The sequence below is a fragment of the Chlamydotis macqueenii genome, chromosome 3, assembly GCF_036417535.1.
Source record: "Chlamydotis macqueenii isolate bChlMac1 chromosome 3, bChlMac1.mat, whole genome shotgun sequence".
Taxonomy (NCBI): domain Eukaryota; kingdom Metazoa; phylum Chordata; class Aves; order Otidiformes; family Otididae; genus Chlamydotis; species Chlamydotis macqueenii.
The window spans coordinates 99,896,285-99,914,994 of record NC_141558.1 but is presented as its reverse complement, the minus strand read 5'-3'; the positions used below and the strand labels follow the sequence as shown (position 1 = coordinate 99,914,994).

The following is an 18,710-nucleotide window of genomic DNA, read 5'->3' as shown; positions in this document are numbered from 1 at the left end:
TGGGGTGCTGGCCTTAAATCTCCATCCATCCAATGTTACGATAGTGTAAGAACCACAGTCTGTAATGAAGGTTCTGCTCTTGTTTCTGAAAACCTGATACTGCTCTGTGGGCCAGGACTCTTCAAAAATAGCTGTCACATAAATGTGTGTTGCTGGACTGACAGTTTCTAACTCAGTTCTGAATTTCCTTTATCTTTTTCCTTTAATGACCACTGGTTCTTAGTATCTGAACAGAGAGCTGCTTTGTGGCTTTAGTTGAGAGTGGATGCTTTTGGGATTTTCAGCTGATACCTCCAATGGTAAAAGTCTCAGTAACAGAAATCCAAAATGGTTAAAATCAACACTAGATTGTAGAAAAGACTGTTTTTCATGCATGTTTCCAAGGAGCAGGCTGCTTAGATTAATTAAGTAATGTGAAAAACATCTCCACTAAGCAAGTCCCCATAGTTCAATTTTTTTCCAGCAGGAGACCAGAATTATGCACCTAATTTCTGAGGTCACTTCCATAATTGCAACAACATACATATTTTGTAATAGCTTTTCCTTTTTAATGGATATTTAAATGGAGGTAATTAAATATGGTTATTTCATACCCATCTCCTGAGAGGAAACATAACAGCATGATGAAAATACAAGTGAATTGGAAGTAATAAATGTCTACTAAAAAGGACTGCATTTTGACTCCCTGAATAATATTGCTTGTTAATTGTTAAGACTCTCAGAGTGATAATGTGGAGATTCAGACACTTACCATACTATATAAAACTGGTTTCCAAAATTATTCAATTTAATAAGCTATTATTGAAAGTGTTACTGCAGTAGAAATACCAGTTGAATATCTCAGGGACAGGCAATCATGAAATATGGTATGTAAAGCAGAAGTATAACCTTTTGAAAATTGGATCCAGTTGCTTTTCTCTTCTGGACTTTTTTGGGACCCCTTTCTAATCCTGAAACTCTTCTCTGTGTGTCCTAATCAGTGGGCTAATCAACTTGTGTCACTGTGCCAACACTTCAGACAAATACATTGTGTTTCTGACAGTGGAGCTGGACCACACGGCTATATTGCAGCTCATGTTAAACATAAGGCAACAAGTTTCTAAAGGTTAGGAGTTTGGATTGACACAGGCTGAACCTAAATGCTCAGGATTTCAGATTCTTCTCAACATACTGAAATGTCTTTGGCCTCCAAAACCGGGGTAGATATTGTTTAGGCAGTGATTTCGTAATAAAAAGGTGTCCAGTTCAGCAGCAAAGGAGCAAGACCTCCTTATCATCTGAGTTTTCAGATCTTTTACCTGTTCCCAGTCAAAATTAGAAAGGTAAGAGTTCACAAGAGAGTGTTATAAAAAGGCAAATAAGGTCCACAAACCTTCTCAAGTTCTGCTTTGGATTTTGGATGGCATCTGGGAGGATTAGAGTGTTCTATCTAGCTTGTTCATCCTTGCCGATTCTCACAGTGACATATCTGAACTGTTAGTGGCAAGAAATTGGCTTCTTCAAACCCTTTCATGGAGGAAAAACCAAACTAAAAAGTAGCAATCAGAAGTTAGTTATTTCACATTGCCTGTGTTATGCTGTGATGTTCTGATTCTCCTTTTCTTGTTCAACAATAATATTACAAGAAATTAAGTAAATGTAACTAACTGCTTTTCCTATCAACAAATGCCCTAGCCTAACTTTATCACTCAGTTGCCTGCAAAAACTGTTTATATCATCATATGTTTTTCTGCTATGAACATTATCCCTTCTTTCCACCACATTTACCCAAAGAATAACAGAGTAGTTTGAGCCTGAATGAACTTACAGAACAGATACATACAGAATTCATCACAAGCAGTTTGACATCATCTGGGAATGTAAGATAGCTGTCTGGGCTTCCTCAGTAGTTAATGGGGAAGAAGAGATTAATTTTAAGGGCGATCCTATCCTATTCTACAAAAAAGTCTAAGGTAGCTGGGATGAATGCCTTCTGAATGAAAGCTCCTTTATGCTGAGCTTAAATAACTGTTATGGGTGAGACACCTCATTTCAGCAGGCTCAAGTTCAAGAAATCCTACTCAATGCACTTTGGTATGATATGAATGCCTGGGATTGAAGGGTAGGGCCTTGAAAGAGCATCCTTTGTTAACTCTTTTGTTCCCCCCCCCCCCGAAATTAGAACAGAAAGATCATTTTAACATAGTAACAAAAATAAAGTTAAATATATGTGGAGAACTGAAATCTGCTTCCTGCCCTTCTCCAGAAATAATACTTCTTCCCTTTAAGATACAGAGATCTGGGACTACAAAGCAATGGATCTGTAGCTCCCTTCCAGCTAACCTCTGTTGTGTTCTACTTTATTATTTCTGAAATTTGGGTAAGCACTGATAAAAGAGAATTTGGCTCTGATTTTAACATAAGTCTTTTAATTGGTAAGAATATTTTAGGGAAAAAAAAAAAGAAAAGAAAAGGAAAAAAAAGGGTAATATCTGAGGCATGTTAACAAGGAGAGATGAGAGTGTCCTCAGCCCCTCTAGGATAGAGACTAAAAGATAGATAATTACTATTCATGAGAGGTTACCAGGAGGTGCAATGAGGGAAAAACTGCAATGAGGCATAAAACCACTGACTCTTTTGAGGCCATGATTTTTAGTCTCCAGCAGAGTTACAAATTTCAGTTCCCAGACTCATCTTTTGAAGGGCCTTTTTGCTGGAATGGGGCTCAGGAAAAGCTCAGGAAGTCCTCCAAAAAATGAGGAGGGCCCTCAGCATACCTAGACAAACACAGACTTATAATTTATATGGATCAACAGAAATAAACTCAGGAACTGTACATATATGTGTGTATAGAACAGAAGTCCAAGAAAAAATATTTTCAATATTTTCCTTGTATTGTCTGCTCTCCCAGCATAACCAGTAGCACTGACAAACATTCTTAAATTATTTTCTCCTATGTACCACTATATTTCAGTGAAGTCAAAGCTGCAAAAAGAGCACAAATAGTTGTCATCATTGTGATTTTTGGCAGAGCAAAACTTATTTATAATCTTCAGAGATGTTTCAGTGGTCATTGTATTTGAGTGTACTGCTAAGCTTGATATTCAAATTAAGAAATAGGGAATAAAAAAGAAGCTAAAGAAGCTTTAGATTTGCTAACTGGAAGTTGTCATGCCTTTAATTACTTGAGTGACTGATTCAAGACAATTTCCTCTGTTGCAGGAAGATTAATGTAAACTCCCTTTTAAAGTGATTAATCTTATCTATTGTATTCACATTTTTACAGAAATGAACAAAATACTTTTCTAGCCATGGCTTCAGGTGTGCTGTAAAATATAATCTTCCAAGATTGACAGTAGTAGATTATTATCAACCGAGCAGGGAGCTCCAAGACTCTTGGGTGCATATTTTAGAAGGTTTATAGCCAACTGCCCCACAGATTTAACTCAAAAAATCCACCCTCTATACTAAAGGTAGATATATTTATAGAGACACATGTGTATATACAAGGTATATAATGTATAATGGCGATTCTTTGATTACCTTTATATTATAGCTGAAATGAGGTGTTTGTATATTCCCGTCATTTGTGGTATGTATTTGTTGGTCTAAGGTTTTCTTTGGGTAAAACTATCCTTAAAGCAAACACTCAACTTTGTGTTACATTTCTAAACCTGTAGGTTAACTCCATGTGGTTTCAACTTCAACCCTTTAACAACAAATTATTATTTATGTAAGCTGTCAAATCCACACAGGACAAGCAGCTGCAGAAGAAGAAACTAAAGCACATAGACTGTAGTGAGAAGCACAAAGCTCCCATAAGAGACTAGTCTTTCGCTTTCTGTATTTAGTCCACTAAGAGTGAATTATTCATTACAATCAAGCTAAAGCTCCCCCAGTCTTGCCATTTCATCCGCAAGTTTGTTGAAAGTTAGAGCTCAGCGTGAAGCCTCTAGAGAATTATTCTGAGTTAATAACACCTGCAAAGAACAGAGATTTCACTGTGAGGTAAATTGCTCTGTGATTGCCCACACATCAGCAAAAATTATAGTTGGGAGAAACTGAATATTTTCTCTGTGTTTAACTGGTGAGGATTTTGTGGGGTGTCACTTTACGTTAAGTAGTAGAGTTGTGATGTAGAATGTTTCACAGCAACCAATTGTGTTTGTTTTAACAGCAAGATTTCTTTTCTATGAGAAGATTTCTATTGCTGCCGGCTGCTATTGCAACTTTATGCAATGCACATTTAGAAACCTTTCTTAATCTTAAGGAAAATTGTCAGAGACAAGGTTTAAAATATGGCATTTTTCCCCTGATTTCTTGTGAAATTAGAAGTTGATACTTTCCCCTACCTAGCTGTGTCTTATAAATAGCAAGCTAAGTCATGATTTTGGTCTCTATGTCTATAGTATATGTACACTCAGCAGCTCCCGGGACAGCGGTGGAAACAACCCAAAGCATACATTCAAGGAATATACTTATACTTCTTTCAGGAATATACTTATAACTAACATGAAAAATTCAGGTGGAGCTCCTAAATCAAATTGGATATTGACATTATTATCTATCCAAAAAAGGACAGAAAAAGGAAAAAAAAGTCAAATTGTCTTGTTTTCCGTATTGCACTGCATTGTTGTACTCTAAGGTATTATTGTCTGCATTTTCCACGAGACCTCTATCAATTCACAACTCACACTTGCAGCAGGATTCAGGATTCTACCTGATGACAGTAACACAACCCCAGCATGAAATGGATAAAGCTTGTATCACTCAAGATAGGTTTATATGGACAGCCTTGGACAGATCTCTTTTTGCCTGTGCTTTGAAGAGAAGCAGGCTCTGGTCCACAGGCCAAGTATCCTTGCTAGCAAGATGTAGTCCTGAGCCCAGCAGGTTACTCAGAGACTTGGTTTCTTGATTCAGGCGGGTTGCCATGCGGACACATTGGATGTGTCTTCTGCATGAGAACTACTTGGGCTTTTCTTGCTCATCTCTGGGCAAATGTGCTTTTGTGACTTGCAAAGTTGCATGGTTTCATTTAAATCAGTGCACTTTACTTTTTTTTTTTTAATTGCATTGTGCAGTTTACTTACATGGTCAGAGTGTCTGAGCCTTACTTATCAGCAAGCTCTTTGCTCTAAAGAATATACTTTCGAATTCGCTGGCAGGAACCTATTGGTATAGTCTTTTGTCCCTCCCTATTAATCTCCTGACACCCTTCTCATTTCTGTGCCTTACAGAGAAAGCTCAAGTACTCAAGTCTCATTGAACTCAAATTTAGGATTATAGTCATAGGTGTTGGGTTGGGGATTTTGTCTTTCTTTTTTTCCAGTTCTAACAGAAAAAAAAAGACTACTTAAAAGCTACGGCAAGAGGAGCATGTCTGGGAGAGTGCATCTGGTTTCAGATGTGTACCTTTAGTGCAGTGGAACTTGCTCCAGTGAGTTCCTGTCATACGCCTTTTGCAGTTACTGGAATAAAATGTCCCTGGTGCCGAATGCAAACACGTAAGAGGCAGGGAACTCATAACTGCACGAATGTGTTAGACAATAATATGTAGTGTGTGCTGCTGCTGTGCATAATAGCTGAGCTATTCTTCCTGCAACACAGCTAAGGGCTAGTATAACACCGATTCATTTCCTTGGATCAACATGAGATGTATTAAAAATAATTTGCTGGGCAAGATGAGGCTTTTCAGGCTCAGGTAATCCTGCTGTCTGCTCCAGACATCGCTGAGAAGTGTAATGAAATAACGAATCCCTGCTGATTGACTAATCTTCCTTTTCCACAACACTTCAAAGCATTTCCCTTTTCACTATAGGAACAGAACTGTGGGTAAGTGGGCCTCCTGCACAGAGTTCTCTGCAAAAGTCCTACTGTGGGCTCCAGCTTCAAGCTTGTGATCTCTATGTCACTGCTCGTGGATCATCCTAGCATTTAACTCAGTTATTACAGGGCTAGGGGAAGACCTGGCATTTGCCTCAGAGCTCTAGGGAAGAGGAGAGGAAGCAGGTGTGTTGTATAAGAAAAGCTCCATGTGTCAACATCCATGCACTTGTCAGATGAATTTGTCTGCTCCAGCTGCACTGCTCTAAGATGGATCTTTCAGAATATATTTATCTGATGTATTTTGTGTCTGAAATGTGTCCATTTCATTCAGAGAAGAGCTTTGTGGCTTAGGGAATGTAATTATGAGAACAATCTAGCATGACCATAGGACCCCACAGAATGAACCAAAGTACCAACTAACTACATCCTATTGGCTAAGTGCCGTGTAGTGTGAGTTAACCCCTGTCGAAGAGAAAAATTAAAGAGGAATGGAGTTGAATGTCATTTTATAGAGAAGAGAAATGGTGCACTGAAAGAATGTGTTTTGAGAAAGCAAATAGTAGTTCAGAAGAACAAAGGTGGAAATCTGAAAGAAGTGTTGTGCTATGGGCTTCTAGACTGTGTTTCAAATGGTTTGTGTCACGTACGGACTTTTGTTGTTTCAAAGCTGTTATTTTGAAAATGTGACACCCATGGAAAAAATATCTTAAAGAAGGAAAATTCATGCCCAAAATTGAAAGAGCGAGACCCAAGGTATGCTAACCAGATTCCCACTTGCTTGAGTTCAAAAGGATGTTTTTCTATTCCTGCTCTATGTTACAGATATGTACCTGAATTTAGATGCTTGTCTTTGAATTATGTTATGAACTTGACCACGGTTTATGGGAATTTGTATATAGGGAGTCATATTTATCTTTAAGTTTGAACTATTGTTGCAATTTAAATGTAAAAAGAGGAAACAAGAAAATAAAAAAATCTGATTTTCTAGGTTGTCCTGGGGCCAAGAAGAATGAGTTCCTGACTAGTGTTTTGGATGCATTGTCCACGGATATGGTGCACGCAGTCTCTGATCCATCATTGTCTTCTAGCCGGTGGGTTTCAGATCCTTTTTGTGTGTCTTTAAAAGGATTCAGGCAGTGGTGAATGAACTGTTGAGGGCTTTGAGAAGCAATTTTTCTGCCTTCACAAAGGGTAAATTTCCAATAAACTTATCTAGAAGAGTTTACTTCAAAGTTACCACTGTGGACTATGTCCACTAAACAGAGATGCACTTGATAGCTGAATTCTCAGCAGCAGCACAGCTTAAAGATTATCTGTAGCTGCTAGTGAAACTGTGTCTCAGTCTTTGTTCTCTTCTCAGGCTTTACTTGATGAGTATATGCTACCTTCCTGATTCATGTTTTGCCTCATTGCTTGTCAAACAAACAAAGGCTATCAACAGTGTCGTAGTTCAGCCCCAACGGGGACCAGACTACGCAGTCTCTCTCTCACTCCCCCCCCCACTCTCCGAGAGAATAGGAGGAGATTTGACAAACAAAAGAAAACCAGGAGAAAAAAAAAAAACAAACACGCAGGTTGAGATTGAACAAAAAGTAAATTTAACAGTAATGACAGAAGAAAACAATAGAGTGATGGAACACAAATACAGTATAATAGCTCACAACAGATCTCCACACCAGTCTCTTCCAACTAGGAGGGCCTCCCTTCAGCACCCTCCTCACTTATATACTGAGCATGATGTCAGATGGGATGGAATAGCCCTTTGGCTAATTTGGGTAAATTAACCCCAGCTGTTAGCTAATTAGTTAACTATCCCAGCCATAGGGGCTACCAGCTTCAGTTCTCCACCCAGCTCAGGTAAATATTAACTCTATCCTGGCCAGAACCAGGACAAACAGTCACAAGTAGAATTAAAAACGCATAAGTGCTGTCAAACTTCTCATGTCAGCAGGCGAGGTGCTTACCATCTGAAGAGGAGACAGCATTTATTATTACAACTTACCCTGTAATTCAATGTGTTAGGTGTTTTATCTCTAAGAGCATCCATCATGGGTTGTAATTGGACCCTAGGTATTTGGCAATGCTAACTGTTGACGTACTTTAGTTGGATGTATTATCCGTTTTCATGTGTCTGCCATCTATGAAACTGTCTTTTTCTCTTTTATTTCTCTCTTTGCTTTTCTCTGTTTTCAGGAAATGAGAAGGGAAAGCACTGTTTTCAGAGTATGGTACTGACCTCAACACAGTTTCAATTAACTAAGAGCAGATTCCATCCTTTAGTGTAAAAGTTAGGATACAGCTCGCCAAAGTGAGCAGAGAGGTTTATGTAACAAAGCATCCGACAGTGATTTAACTATTCACAAGTAAAGGTATGAACTGAGGCTCATGTATCAGAATTAGGACTTAACTCTTGCTTTCTGTTTCAGGGTTTCAGAACCTGATCCGAATCACACTCTGGAAGAGAGAGTGGTCCATTGGTATTTCAAACAGCTAGATAAAAATTCCAGTGGTGACATTGGCAAGAAAGAAATCAAGCCATTTAAGAGATTCCTAAGAAAGAAATCAAAACCCAAAAAATGTGTGAAGAAGTTTGTGGAATACTGTGATGTGAACAATGATAAGTCCTTGTCAGTTCAAGAATTAATGGGCTGCTTGGGAGTAACAAAAGAAGAAGGTAAAGCAGAAACAAAGAAACGCCATAGTAAGAATCTTTTCTAACTATCCTTTTTGCTAGATTCTTCAAAGCTAGCCAAGTTTGATATTTGTATATACCAGAAGTACACAAAATAAAAGAATACACCTGTCTGTAGTTAATGCAGCTGTTGCTTAGAACAGATGGCAGGAAAGCTGCTTCTGTGTAGGCAAATCATCACTTTGGTCCAACAGAATAAAAAACTTCTGTTGATTCTGACCATTAAATGTATAACAGTAGAAGACCTAAGAGGATAAGATAACACTAACATCCATTGAAAAGCTAGTTTAATGTTATTGCAGTACTATGTCCTGAATTAGTGGAAGTATCACACCTGTGCTTTTTGGATTCCTGCTGGGAAGGAAGCACATTGTTGAACTTTCTAATGACTTCTCGTTTCTCAAATATGGTTTAGAGATGCAGTAAGGAATGTGGTTATCTGCCAAACAGGTGGAGCAACTGCTGGTACACAGCAACATTACCTTGCTGCCAAACTGGTAGAAAAGGTATCAACTATCTACAGTGTGTAATGGTCTGTGCAGAGTTCAATCACACAATTCCTGAAAATGGAAAAGATTTTTAAAAAAATTTTGTAAACAACAACAGTAGATCCCTATACTGTAAGAAGTTGTAGAACATGAATATAGGCAAATTGTTTTGTTTGCCTAGAACCTTAAAATGAAGCTATAGGAAATGAAATGCGAGTCAAGTGGGAAATGCAGTCAGAAATAAAATGGTTTCCACAAAACTACTTGTGTTCAAACTTAAAAAGGGTATAATGCAGAAATAAGGAGTAGCTCTACATTGCACTAATAAAATAAATTGTCTATGGGTCACTGAAACAGATCTCTCAAAACAAATGTATCAAAAGTAGAGTTTTATTCTCTGTTTTTTTTGGTGGACCTAACAATAATACCTTGCAATTTTCACTTAGGTGAGGGAGGTGAAAAAACCGTATATGAAGGTGGATGACTGTTGTCATCTTTATGCTATAAATGTGGAAACTGAAATGTAACACCTTCTTTTTTGTTTACACTATTTGGCAGACTAGTGTCTTAAAGTTGAGGCCATTATGGTCACTTCATATGTTAACATCCATTTCAAGACACTTCTGTCCTGCTGCAGCTGGCACTCATTGGTCTTACTGTAGATTAAATTTCAGTCCAAGGACATTCCTCCAGGACATAAAGGAAAGCTATAGCAATACTCAAACCAAGCCTCTGTTTTTCCTGTGCCCGTTTCAGTGAAAAAACCCAAAGATTAGCATTCTCCTGCTTCACATAAGCTGCTTGTTTTAAAAAAAGAAAGTTGTAAAATGCATGAAATGATATGAAGATCACACAAAAAAAAATGTAGTCAATAATAAGCAAATTCATTTTGGGAGGAAAAAATACCTCAGAACTTTTCCATTGAAAAACTAGTGTCATCCAGTTGGAAAAAAATTCTAAGTCAAATCATTTGGTTGCTTTCCTAGAAATACATATTTTTAAATACAAGACAATAACAGTTGCTTTTGTTGGTATATGAGCATTCTGTTTTGTTTCTCCTGTTTGATAATTAAAATTTCCTTCCTGATAATCCTTTCTCTTGCACAAAAGAAATCAATCACCACTTCACTACAGCTAGAGTTGTATTTCTAGGAATAGATGAGACCCTATCACCTGAGATGTGAAAGCTGAGATATGGAGGCTGCTCTGTGTCATTCTCTGTGAGTTCCAGGTGTCTTGTGAGAACCACCTGAAGCAATATAAAAGCTAGAAAAGCCATACTTTCTCAAGGGAGTGCTAGCTTCTGCAGTATTTTTCAAGGTCTAGTTTGGTTCCATTTTGTCCCCGTGTAGCTTGATTGACTAGCAAACTGACATGGAAAATTGCGAGGGTGAGCTCCTCCCTAGCTTCCCAGATTTGCTTGTGAAGTTGAAAGGGCCAGCAGAATCATGTAACTGGTTTTTTTCCTCCTCATTTAGAGCACTGTCATAGAATTTACCACTAAGACTTTTTTTAAAAACCAGTGATAATCTTGTTATTTTGCAGATTAAATGTGAACAATGTCTTTGGCTGGTAGATGTGTTCCTGTGCAATACCTTTAAGCAGAATGAATCCTTTCCGGAGAGTCTGCTTGTCCATGCTTCTTTCCCACCAGGGATAATACACTATATTTACTACTTAAGATTTAATAGATTTGCAGTGCTCAACATTGACTAGATGCAATCTGTCCTAACCAAATGTTGTCTATTAACTGGCAAGAAACGCTGTAATTCAGCTTTCATATAACTCCATGAAAGAAGCAACATCTGTATTGAGGAAAGAAAAAAGCGGATGTTTCAAGGAAAGAACTGAAGTATTTTATCTCATGTATTGACAGCTGTGCAGTTACCCTGCTCTAAACAATACCTTTCCAGAACGAGGGCTTCAGTCCTTGGGGATGCTACATATAACTTGCAAACTGTATTCATAATGTTTTCTTTTCTTCTTTAGCTGCCCCTAAAACCAACACTGAGAGCACTTCATCCAGCAGGCAGGTGAGTACTGAAGAGAGCAAGATCTCCATTCCTGTCTTGCCCAGCTGAAATTCTTGGGCTTTCAGCAGTTACCATTGCAGCTTCAAAGTGCATTCATCTGCCATTCTGCACACTTGCTGGGAAAATACAGAGCATGATCCCAATAAACAAATTTCAACTTTAGTTCCATCTAAGGAAAACTGAATCAATCAATTACAGGTGCAGAGTAAATGTGCATAAATGCAAAGTAGATTGGGCCTGCATGTGGATGTTCCTAGTGAAGTGTAAACTGGCATATATATTAGTGATAATTAGATGAGTGTAAAGGAGCTCTCATATGAGTCTTCTCAATTCCTGAATGACAGCATTGCCCTACACTTTTAAATTTGCACTGCTTTATCTCCATTTACCTTTTGCTTTAACAAAATTCCGTTAACTTTCCTGTGTGTCACACTATAGACACAAACTTACATTAATTGAAATTACTCTTTGTGAACAAAGCCATGTATATCTCATGCCCTGTGAAAACCCCACTGAATTATTATATAGTGGCTTTCAACACCTTTTAAAATCTTAGTGTAGAGAAAAGAGCTGTCACTTTCAAATGCCTTTGCTGACTGAGCAAAATGATGCTGGAGAACTAGGATTTGCTTTAGTCTGCTGATGTATGTTAAAACTAAAATTGGTTAGGTCTGCAGAATGATTGTAGCAAATAAAATGTCAAGTGCCCTGACAACATAATCCATGGTTTGTTTTTGCATCAATTTTCTGCAAAGACTTGATTTTGTTTTTCTGAATAACACCAGTGTATGTCATTCCTGGAGTTTTGGTTACTCAAGGCATTCAAAGCTGCAAAAAGCACAAAAGCAGAACATTTAAATCAAGGAAAGGTACACATTGAAAAGGAGGGACTCAAATGGAAGCTCAGGAAAAAATGTTAAAAAAGAGTTTCTCCTTTGTGTGTGTCTATTTTTATAATCAATAATCCTAAAGAGTCACTTTTCTGGACAACACAGGCACAACTTCCTAGCACTTTTGCATGAGTCTGAAGAAGGACTTCTGAGTTTGCCAGTTATTTGAATGGTCTGCTAAAAAATCAACTTCATACCATTCTTGCCTCACTTTCGTATTAGTGAGAGGAATTAAATTATTAATGCCTACAAAAGCATCAATAAATGATCAATTGTTTTTAAAAGTATTTATGTAAACATATTATAAGAACAACTCAGGTAACCCTGCAGCTGGGAGAATAGGAATTTGGCTAAAAATTTTTGAAACCCATAGTTGCGGCTAATGTCTTCCCATCTATCAGAAAGCTAGATTAATTTGTTAAAAACTGAACCCAGGGTGAACCTCCCCAAAAGCCAAGAGAAATCTTCTTCTCACTGTTGCTAGTCAATTTGTTACTTGCTTTATCTCTGATTTGTTTGATGTTAGGTTCACACTTCCTAAGGGAAGCTCAACATTGGTTGTGGATTCTGCCAGAGACCTCCTACATACCTTTGATGGAATATAAAATATTCTCACAGCTAGAGGGATGCGATAAGTTTCTGTTTGTTTAAACAAATATTTGTGGTCTTAACTTTTCAAGTTCCCCCCACAAATCACTTATGTTTTAAACAAGGCAGCCTGAAAACAATTATCCTGTCAGAACTCAAAGGGGTTATTTTAATTATATAATGGCAATTACTGGCACACGTGCATTACACTTGAAGCATGACGAGCCCTCTCCCCTTTCTTGTAATCTGATCCTGACTTGCAGAATCTGTAATAAAAGTGTCCTAGAGTATGTTTTTTAATTTTGTTCTGTAATTTTGCTGACTCAGCACCAATTATTTTAAAAGCTGTTGCTGACAAATGATAGCCTTAAATTAAGACTGGCTCAGCAAACCATCTGTTGGCAGTTTCATACTCCCAACAATACAAGACTGCAAACGCAGAAGGTGGCTTTCATCACAAAAGTTTTCACTTGAAAGGAAGTTATTGAAAAGACTGGGCTGGGTAGGAGCCACCCAAAGGAAACCACCCATCTAAGAAGGAGGGATCAGATTTGCACCACTCAGGAGGTGGGCACTCGAAAGCTCATTTTCTACTAGTGTATTGTGGCAGTTCAACTATATATATTTTTATATATACTTAGCCATGTATTCCTTAATTTTTTTTTACATGTCTTCATGTCTATATGTGTACATGCACTTAAAAACTTATTGAAAGAAAGCAGATACAGATATATATACTAATATGCTAACTGAATCTCAGCTGTGGTTGCTCTAAATGAGGTCAAACACATGATGGATCTGACTGAACTGGGGTAGTGGCCAGGTATATTTCACTTGCTCAGCTCCACCCTGTCCAACAAACATACCCAACGTGCACACACGCTGTCAATGAGACCCAGAGGGTCTTCTGCAGCCTAGCAAAAAGTTTACAAGGGAACTATAGATTGTTCATAAGACTTTGGCCAGCAGCCCATTCCTTATACATCACATGCCGTAGAAAGGTATATTGCACCAGGGACTTTCCCAGGCAGTTGCTAAAACCATGTGTTTGACAGGTATAAATTTAAAGAGGCCATAGGTAAGAAATAGTAAAGATGTTGCTCCTGCCCTTGTTCATAGATGCCATGAAGGACTAAAAGCAGGGATTATTTTATTCCCCATACATGCTTGTGCAGAACTCTTGTTCTGATAGTAACATGTGGACACTTCTGAAAATTAGAGATGTTTATAATTGGTTACTTGAAAACAGCATTAATAATGCAAATTTTTAAAACTTTCTTTCTTTCAGCAAGTTCCTAAGAAGCAAGGGTGAACAGCTTACTGACCCAAGGCAAGATCTCTTTGACATGTGGGAGATTTCCTCACCAAAAGGCAATAAAAACAACTGTAGTATTTGCACTTTGTACTTAAAAATGTAAATTCACTTTGTAGAAATGAAATATTTAAACAGAATTTTTTTTTTTTAATCTGTGAAAATGTAATGGCTAGTTTTGAAAAATTATCACATACAATGTATGTGTTTTCTTTTGTTGTCTGAAATATGTAAAACATGTTGGAGATGTAAAAGTTTGCATTTAAACAATTTTTTTTTTAAATAGCTTTTTGGCAAACAGTAGCATAGAAACCTGATTCTGTGTATTTTGGTTTCAATAGTATGCCTTGTTTTTCTTAATCAATACTGTCATTTAAGTAGTGTTATGCTGAAAAGTCTACTGTATTCTGAATTTTATCCAAGCAGTGTTGGATGTTTCAGATTTGCAGGACTGAGAAAAGTGTTTAAATTGCTGCGTACTTGGTTTTGCAGTTTTTAGCTGAAGAGGTTTTTCATTGGTGGCAATATTTTATTTCATTTTGGTTTTGTTGTTATTATTATGCTTTCCAAAGATCATGCAATGAGAGTGCAACCACTAATGGATTCAAAACAGTTATTCTACAGTTGGGATACTTGTAGAAAAATGTATCCTTTAATCCATTTTTGAGGTGCCTTCCGTTATAAGGTTTTGGTAGGATTTTTTTTCCCCTGTTTGTTTTCACTTGAGCTATTAATACAGCAAACCAACAAGGAATAAGATGGATTGAAACGTCACTCCTTTCTGCTTCAGCCTGGACCTAAAAGCATGTTTCTGTGGTCACTGCAAAGCAGGAGCAGAGTTTACATGGGTCAAGATTGTAAATCTAACTATAAAGGGACAGGGAAAGCTAAACAGATTGTTCAACCTTTTCTTCCCCTACACCTGGCTGCCCCCATCAACTCTTTGTTTTGCCTTGGGGTCCACTAGAGGTAAAGCTGAACAAATTATGAACAGTTGCCATCAGGAGGGGCTACTCACATCACCCCTGCCTGAGGCTTTTTCCTTGCTGTCTGAAAGAAGTTCTCACAAGTTTTCATAACTTCTATGTCATTTTTCCCCCCAGTGCTTTTTTGTATGTGTGCCTGAGGGGAATAAGAACTTGTGAATGTGAATTTAGATCAGGGGACCCAAGTAAAAAAGGTTCAGTTCTTGAAAAACTGTGAGTTACAAGCAGCTGGGTTGATTGATGCAGTGGTAGATGGGCTGCTGGCATCTAGGAGCTGACATGAGAAAGCAGGAATGTTGCAACAAGCAGTGATTTCATTCTGGTTTGTTTAAATTATATGTGGGATCTGACCTGTGACTAGCTAATCGTAATAGCACCCTGCCTTCAGCTTGTACCTGGAAAAGTCTTTTTGCAAGTAAAAATGTTTCATTTAAATTTCAACATATGCTGAAGTGATAGGAAACACTGCATGTAGTGGAATTGTACCCCCAAAATTGTGTACTCTAAGCTTTGTCAGCAGGAGGAACCAAGATGCAACTGTGTGTTATCTTGTATTTTTGTTTTTAAAAGTATTTTTTATTCTTTTTACTGTTAAACTTTGAATTTAATCTTCTTTATAGATTAAAGATCAGTATGTTATCAAACTATGCTGATGGTTTTTCTTCTGCAACAAAGATAGCCACATTTGGAAGCAGGTACACACTGTGTTTAGTTTACAGGAAACCTCACGACCTCACATTGTGTCCATCTTCTTTTCTTCCCTTTATTGAATTCTGCCCCTTTATTGAATTATCTCTAAGGTTGTTCATACCTTATTCATACCATTGCTTTCTCAAAATCGAGATTTTGAGGCCAGATCCTTTGTTGCTGCTATCTCCATATAGCTTCAACTTGGTCAGCAAATTGCAGTGTGGCATAGATAGAGATCGTACCTTTTTCCCTTGGTATGTGAGCTGCTGGGAAACTTTCAACCCGAGTGGAAACAATGAGGAGAGAGAGGCATACCCTGAGAATACTCAGCATCTGGTTAGGTGGGCACAGTATGGTGAGTAGCAACATTTTGTAAGAAGCATGTAATCCCATCACTGTGAACTTCACAGAAAATATAAATGTAGGCAATCAACTATTTTGCCGTATCCATGGTTTGAAATGGCAGCCCATTTAAACTCAGATGGTGTGTGTGAAGGCAAATTTGGACTAGCCACTTGATTATGTAATGAGTAGCCTTAAATGCTTATCAGAACACAAATGAATGCTATTGGCATTCTCTTAGGTATCCAAAGACTTCTACAACATAGAGCCATTTAATGACTGAAACATGAGGTATTTAATCTTTGTACATATTTCCATGTCATCACATTTATGGTTCATTTCAATTTCCAGCCATTACACCACTGGGCTATAAGCACTACCAAGTTCTCATAGAATTATAGAATCATTACAGTTGGAAAAGACCTCTAAGATCATCAAGTCCAACTGTCAACGCAACACCACCATGCCTACTAACTGGAACTACATAGTTCCAGTTAGAGTCCAGATCTCTAAGTGGAACACACTTGAAAGCCTGCTGAATTCCCCTTGGGATCCTGTATCTCCCATATGTATACAGGATAGTTAAACTCGGATAAATCTTGGCCCTTCTAGTTGTAACCAAGCATGGCCTTGATACCAAGAAGGAATCAATATGGATAGGCCCTTGGGCTTATACTACAGTACCAGTGTTTATTTAGTTCCACAGTAATTAATTAGTTCTAGTTTTTATCCTATTCCATATGCAACAATTTAGTTTCAGTTTTAATTCTGTTCTTATTGAAAGCACAACTTACATGCTGCTTCTCATTGACCAGTATTTGTTCTGTTTCCAGCTCTTGCTGAACAGATTTATTTAGAGTTTTATAAAGCTGTAAGTAGAAGACTATTCAATTTTAAAAATGTGTATGTGTTCAGTGATTTGTCCAGCCTGTTGCAACATCCATTAGTCAACAGGCCACACAATGAGCAATGTTCCATGTTTTGTCAACACTTTGGATAACTTTCTCATCTTGTTCCCAACCCTAGAAGTAGGCCAACTTCATAGTTCGAGTGTTACCAAAATCACTTAATTCTCAGTCTTCTCCCAGTCTGACAAAATGTCTAGCTTTTGGATACTAATTTTGCAGACCTGAGACCTAGATGATTGCTCAGAATGACAATTTTTCTTGCTAATGTCTTTTCTTGCTAAAAAAACCCAGCAGTTCATATGAGCGTAAAGGAGAATATTTAAACTAAATATTGACTGCATATAAAACAAGGAATACACTGTACTTTTCTCATTTGGACCAGGCTTTTGCCCTCCATAAGTGCCATAAGAAAATAGAGAAAGCAGGCTTTCCTAGAAAGCTGGAGGGTGAAACAAAAATATAGATTGCATTATTAAAGACATTTAAGTGTGTCCAAGATTTGATAGATTTAATTAATATTTTCCTTTTACAGTAGTAATAAAAGATGAATTAATAGAGGTTAAGAAATCTTCCCTGGCAAAGATAATTTAGTTGTCCTTTTAAATATTTACACTAGTGTATTATATAAATAGGTAATAGAAACTAGTGTGAAAGAGTCTTTAATGCAGAAAGTGAAAGGTTTATTACTTTTGGTTTTATTAGGATGGCAAATTGATGTCATTTTGGAGTAATTACTTTGACATTTAATAGCAACCAGCTAAGTTTATTGATGTTTGAAACATTAGAATGATTATAGTAAATTACTGATACAAACTGTACTCTTTGTCCCATTTAATTGTGTCAGTTCAAGTTTTATGTGTGGAAATATGCCCTCTGTTTTAAAAGCATAAATAATACATGTTATTTTTTTTTCTTTAGACAAAAGCTCATGTGGAAAGCATTCAGAACAACACATTTCTCTAGAATATCCAGTAGGTGGGGTGACAGGGAGATAAATCTGTTTTTTATCTAGGTTAGCAACAGAAATGTATGCAATATTTTGCCTTTTCTGTGTTCAACTTCCCTATTTCATTATACACTTTGTCCTCTGACTAGTGTCACTGCTGGAATACAAAGTCTATTGGAAGGGAAAATAGTGAAATGAGAGCCCATTCTGTGCATGTGGACTGTCTTTTCCATAAAATACAGTCATCTGAAGCATCCTTTCCCTAGACACTCTTTACTCTTGACATGATTCAGTGCCCAGGATTGCCTGCTTCTTATCAAATACAGAATTCTTCTTTGCACAGGCATGGAATCCATTCTTGGCTAAATGGATACTTTATGAAGAAAATAACTCATAAAAGATTAGCATGGTCTATAAGATTGTAGGTGGAAGACTGCAATTTTGTATTACACCACAGATAAAGGTTTATAAAGATTTATAAAGCCCATTCATTACCTGAAGAACATCCATGAAGATGCCTATATCTATTCTAAGTAGTCAGTCAGGAAAAAAAAAAGTAAAAAAAAAAAAAGTGGTGAATGAAGTTTCCGTTGCGAAACATTATTTTCACTAAAACATGACTGAGCAATTTCATGTGATTGAGGGTTTCCATGAAATTTCACTTTAAAAAGTATTTTTTGGTTTAGTGGTTATTTTTATGTTGAAACTTCTTTTACTTTATCTAAAAAGCATGAAGTGTCAACATTGAAAAGGAGCATTTTAACACCAATTTAATCCCCAAATTAGATGATGTTAAAGGTAGCAACATTCTTGCTCTCCCATCAACTTTTTTTTTAAAAAAAATTGTATTTGTTTGAAAGAGGTCAAGTTTCTGAACATTAATTTTTCATGCTTCATCTGAGTCTCATTTTACAGTCTTTGAGTACCTTGCTATGCCTATATGAGGCAAAGAAATGCTACATTTTCATTTAACAGGACTGGAGCTTGATAAAATGATGGATTTAACACTATATGCACACAGAACATG

At 37.2% G+C, this 18,710-nt stretch overlaps 1 protein-coding gene across 3 annotated transcripts in view; it reads left to right on the top strand.

The window, feature by feature from the left end:
* The window catches only part of SMOC2 (SPARC related modular calcium binding 2), a 144,011-nt gene extending 128,570 nt beyond the window's left edge, over positions 1 to 15,441 (top strand). For 2 of the 3 annotated variants that reach the window (XM_086744031.1, XM_086744029.1), the window contains exons 10-13: positions 6,797 to 6,899; positions 8,235 to 8,509; positions 10,978 to 11,021; positions 13,788 to 15,441. In XM_086744031.1, coding sequence (XP_086600157.1) covers positions 6,797 to 6,899; positions 8,235 to 8,509; positions 10,978 to 11,021; positions 13,788 to 13,811 — 446 coding nt within the window. In that variant the 3' untranslated portion in view covers positions 13,812 to 15,441. The remainder of the gene's footprint in view (positions 1 to 6,796; positions 6,900 to 8,234; positions 8,510 to 10,977; positions 11,022 to 13,787) is intronic. The other variant, XM_086744030.1, reaches the window with a different exon arrangement.
* The last annotated feature ends 3,269 nt before the right edge of the window (positions 15,442 to 18,710 follow it).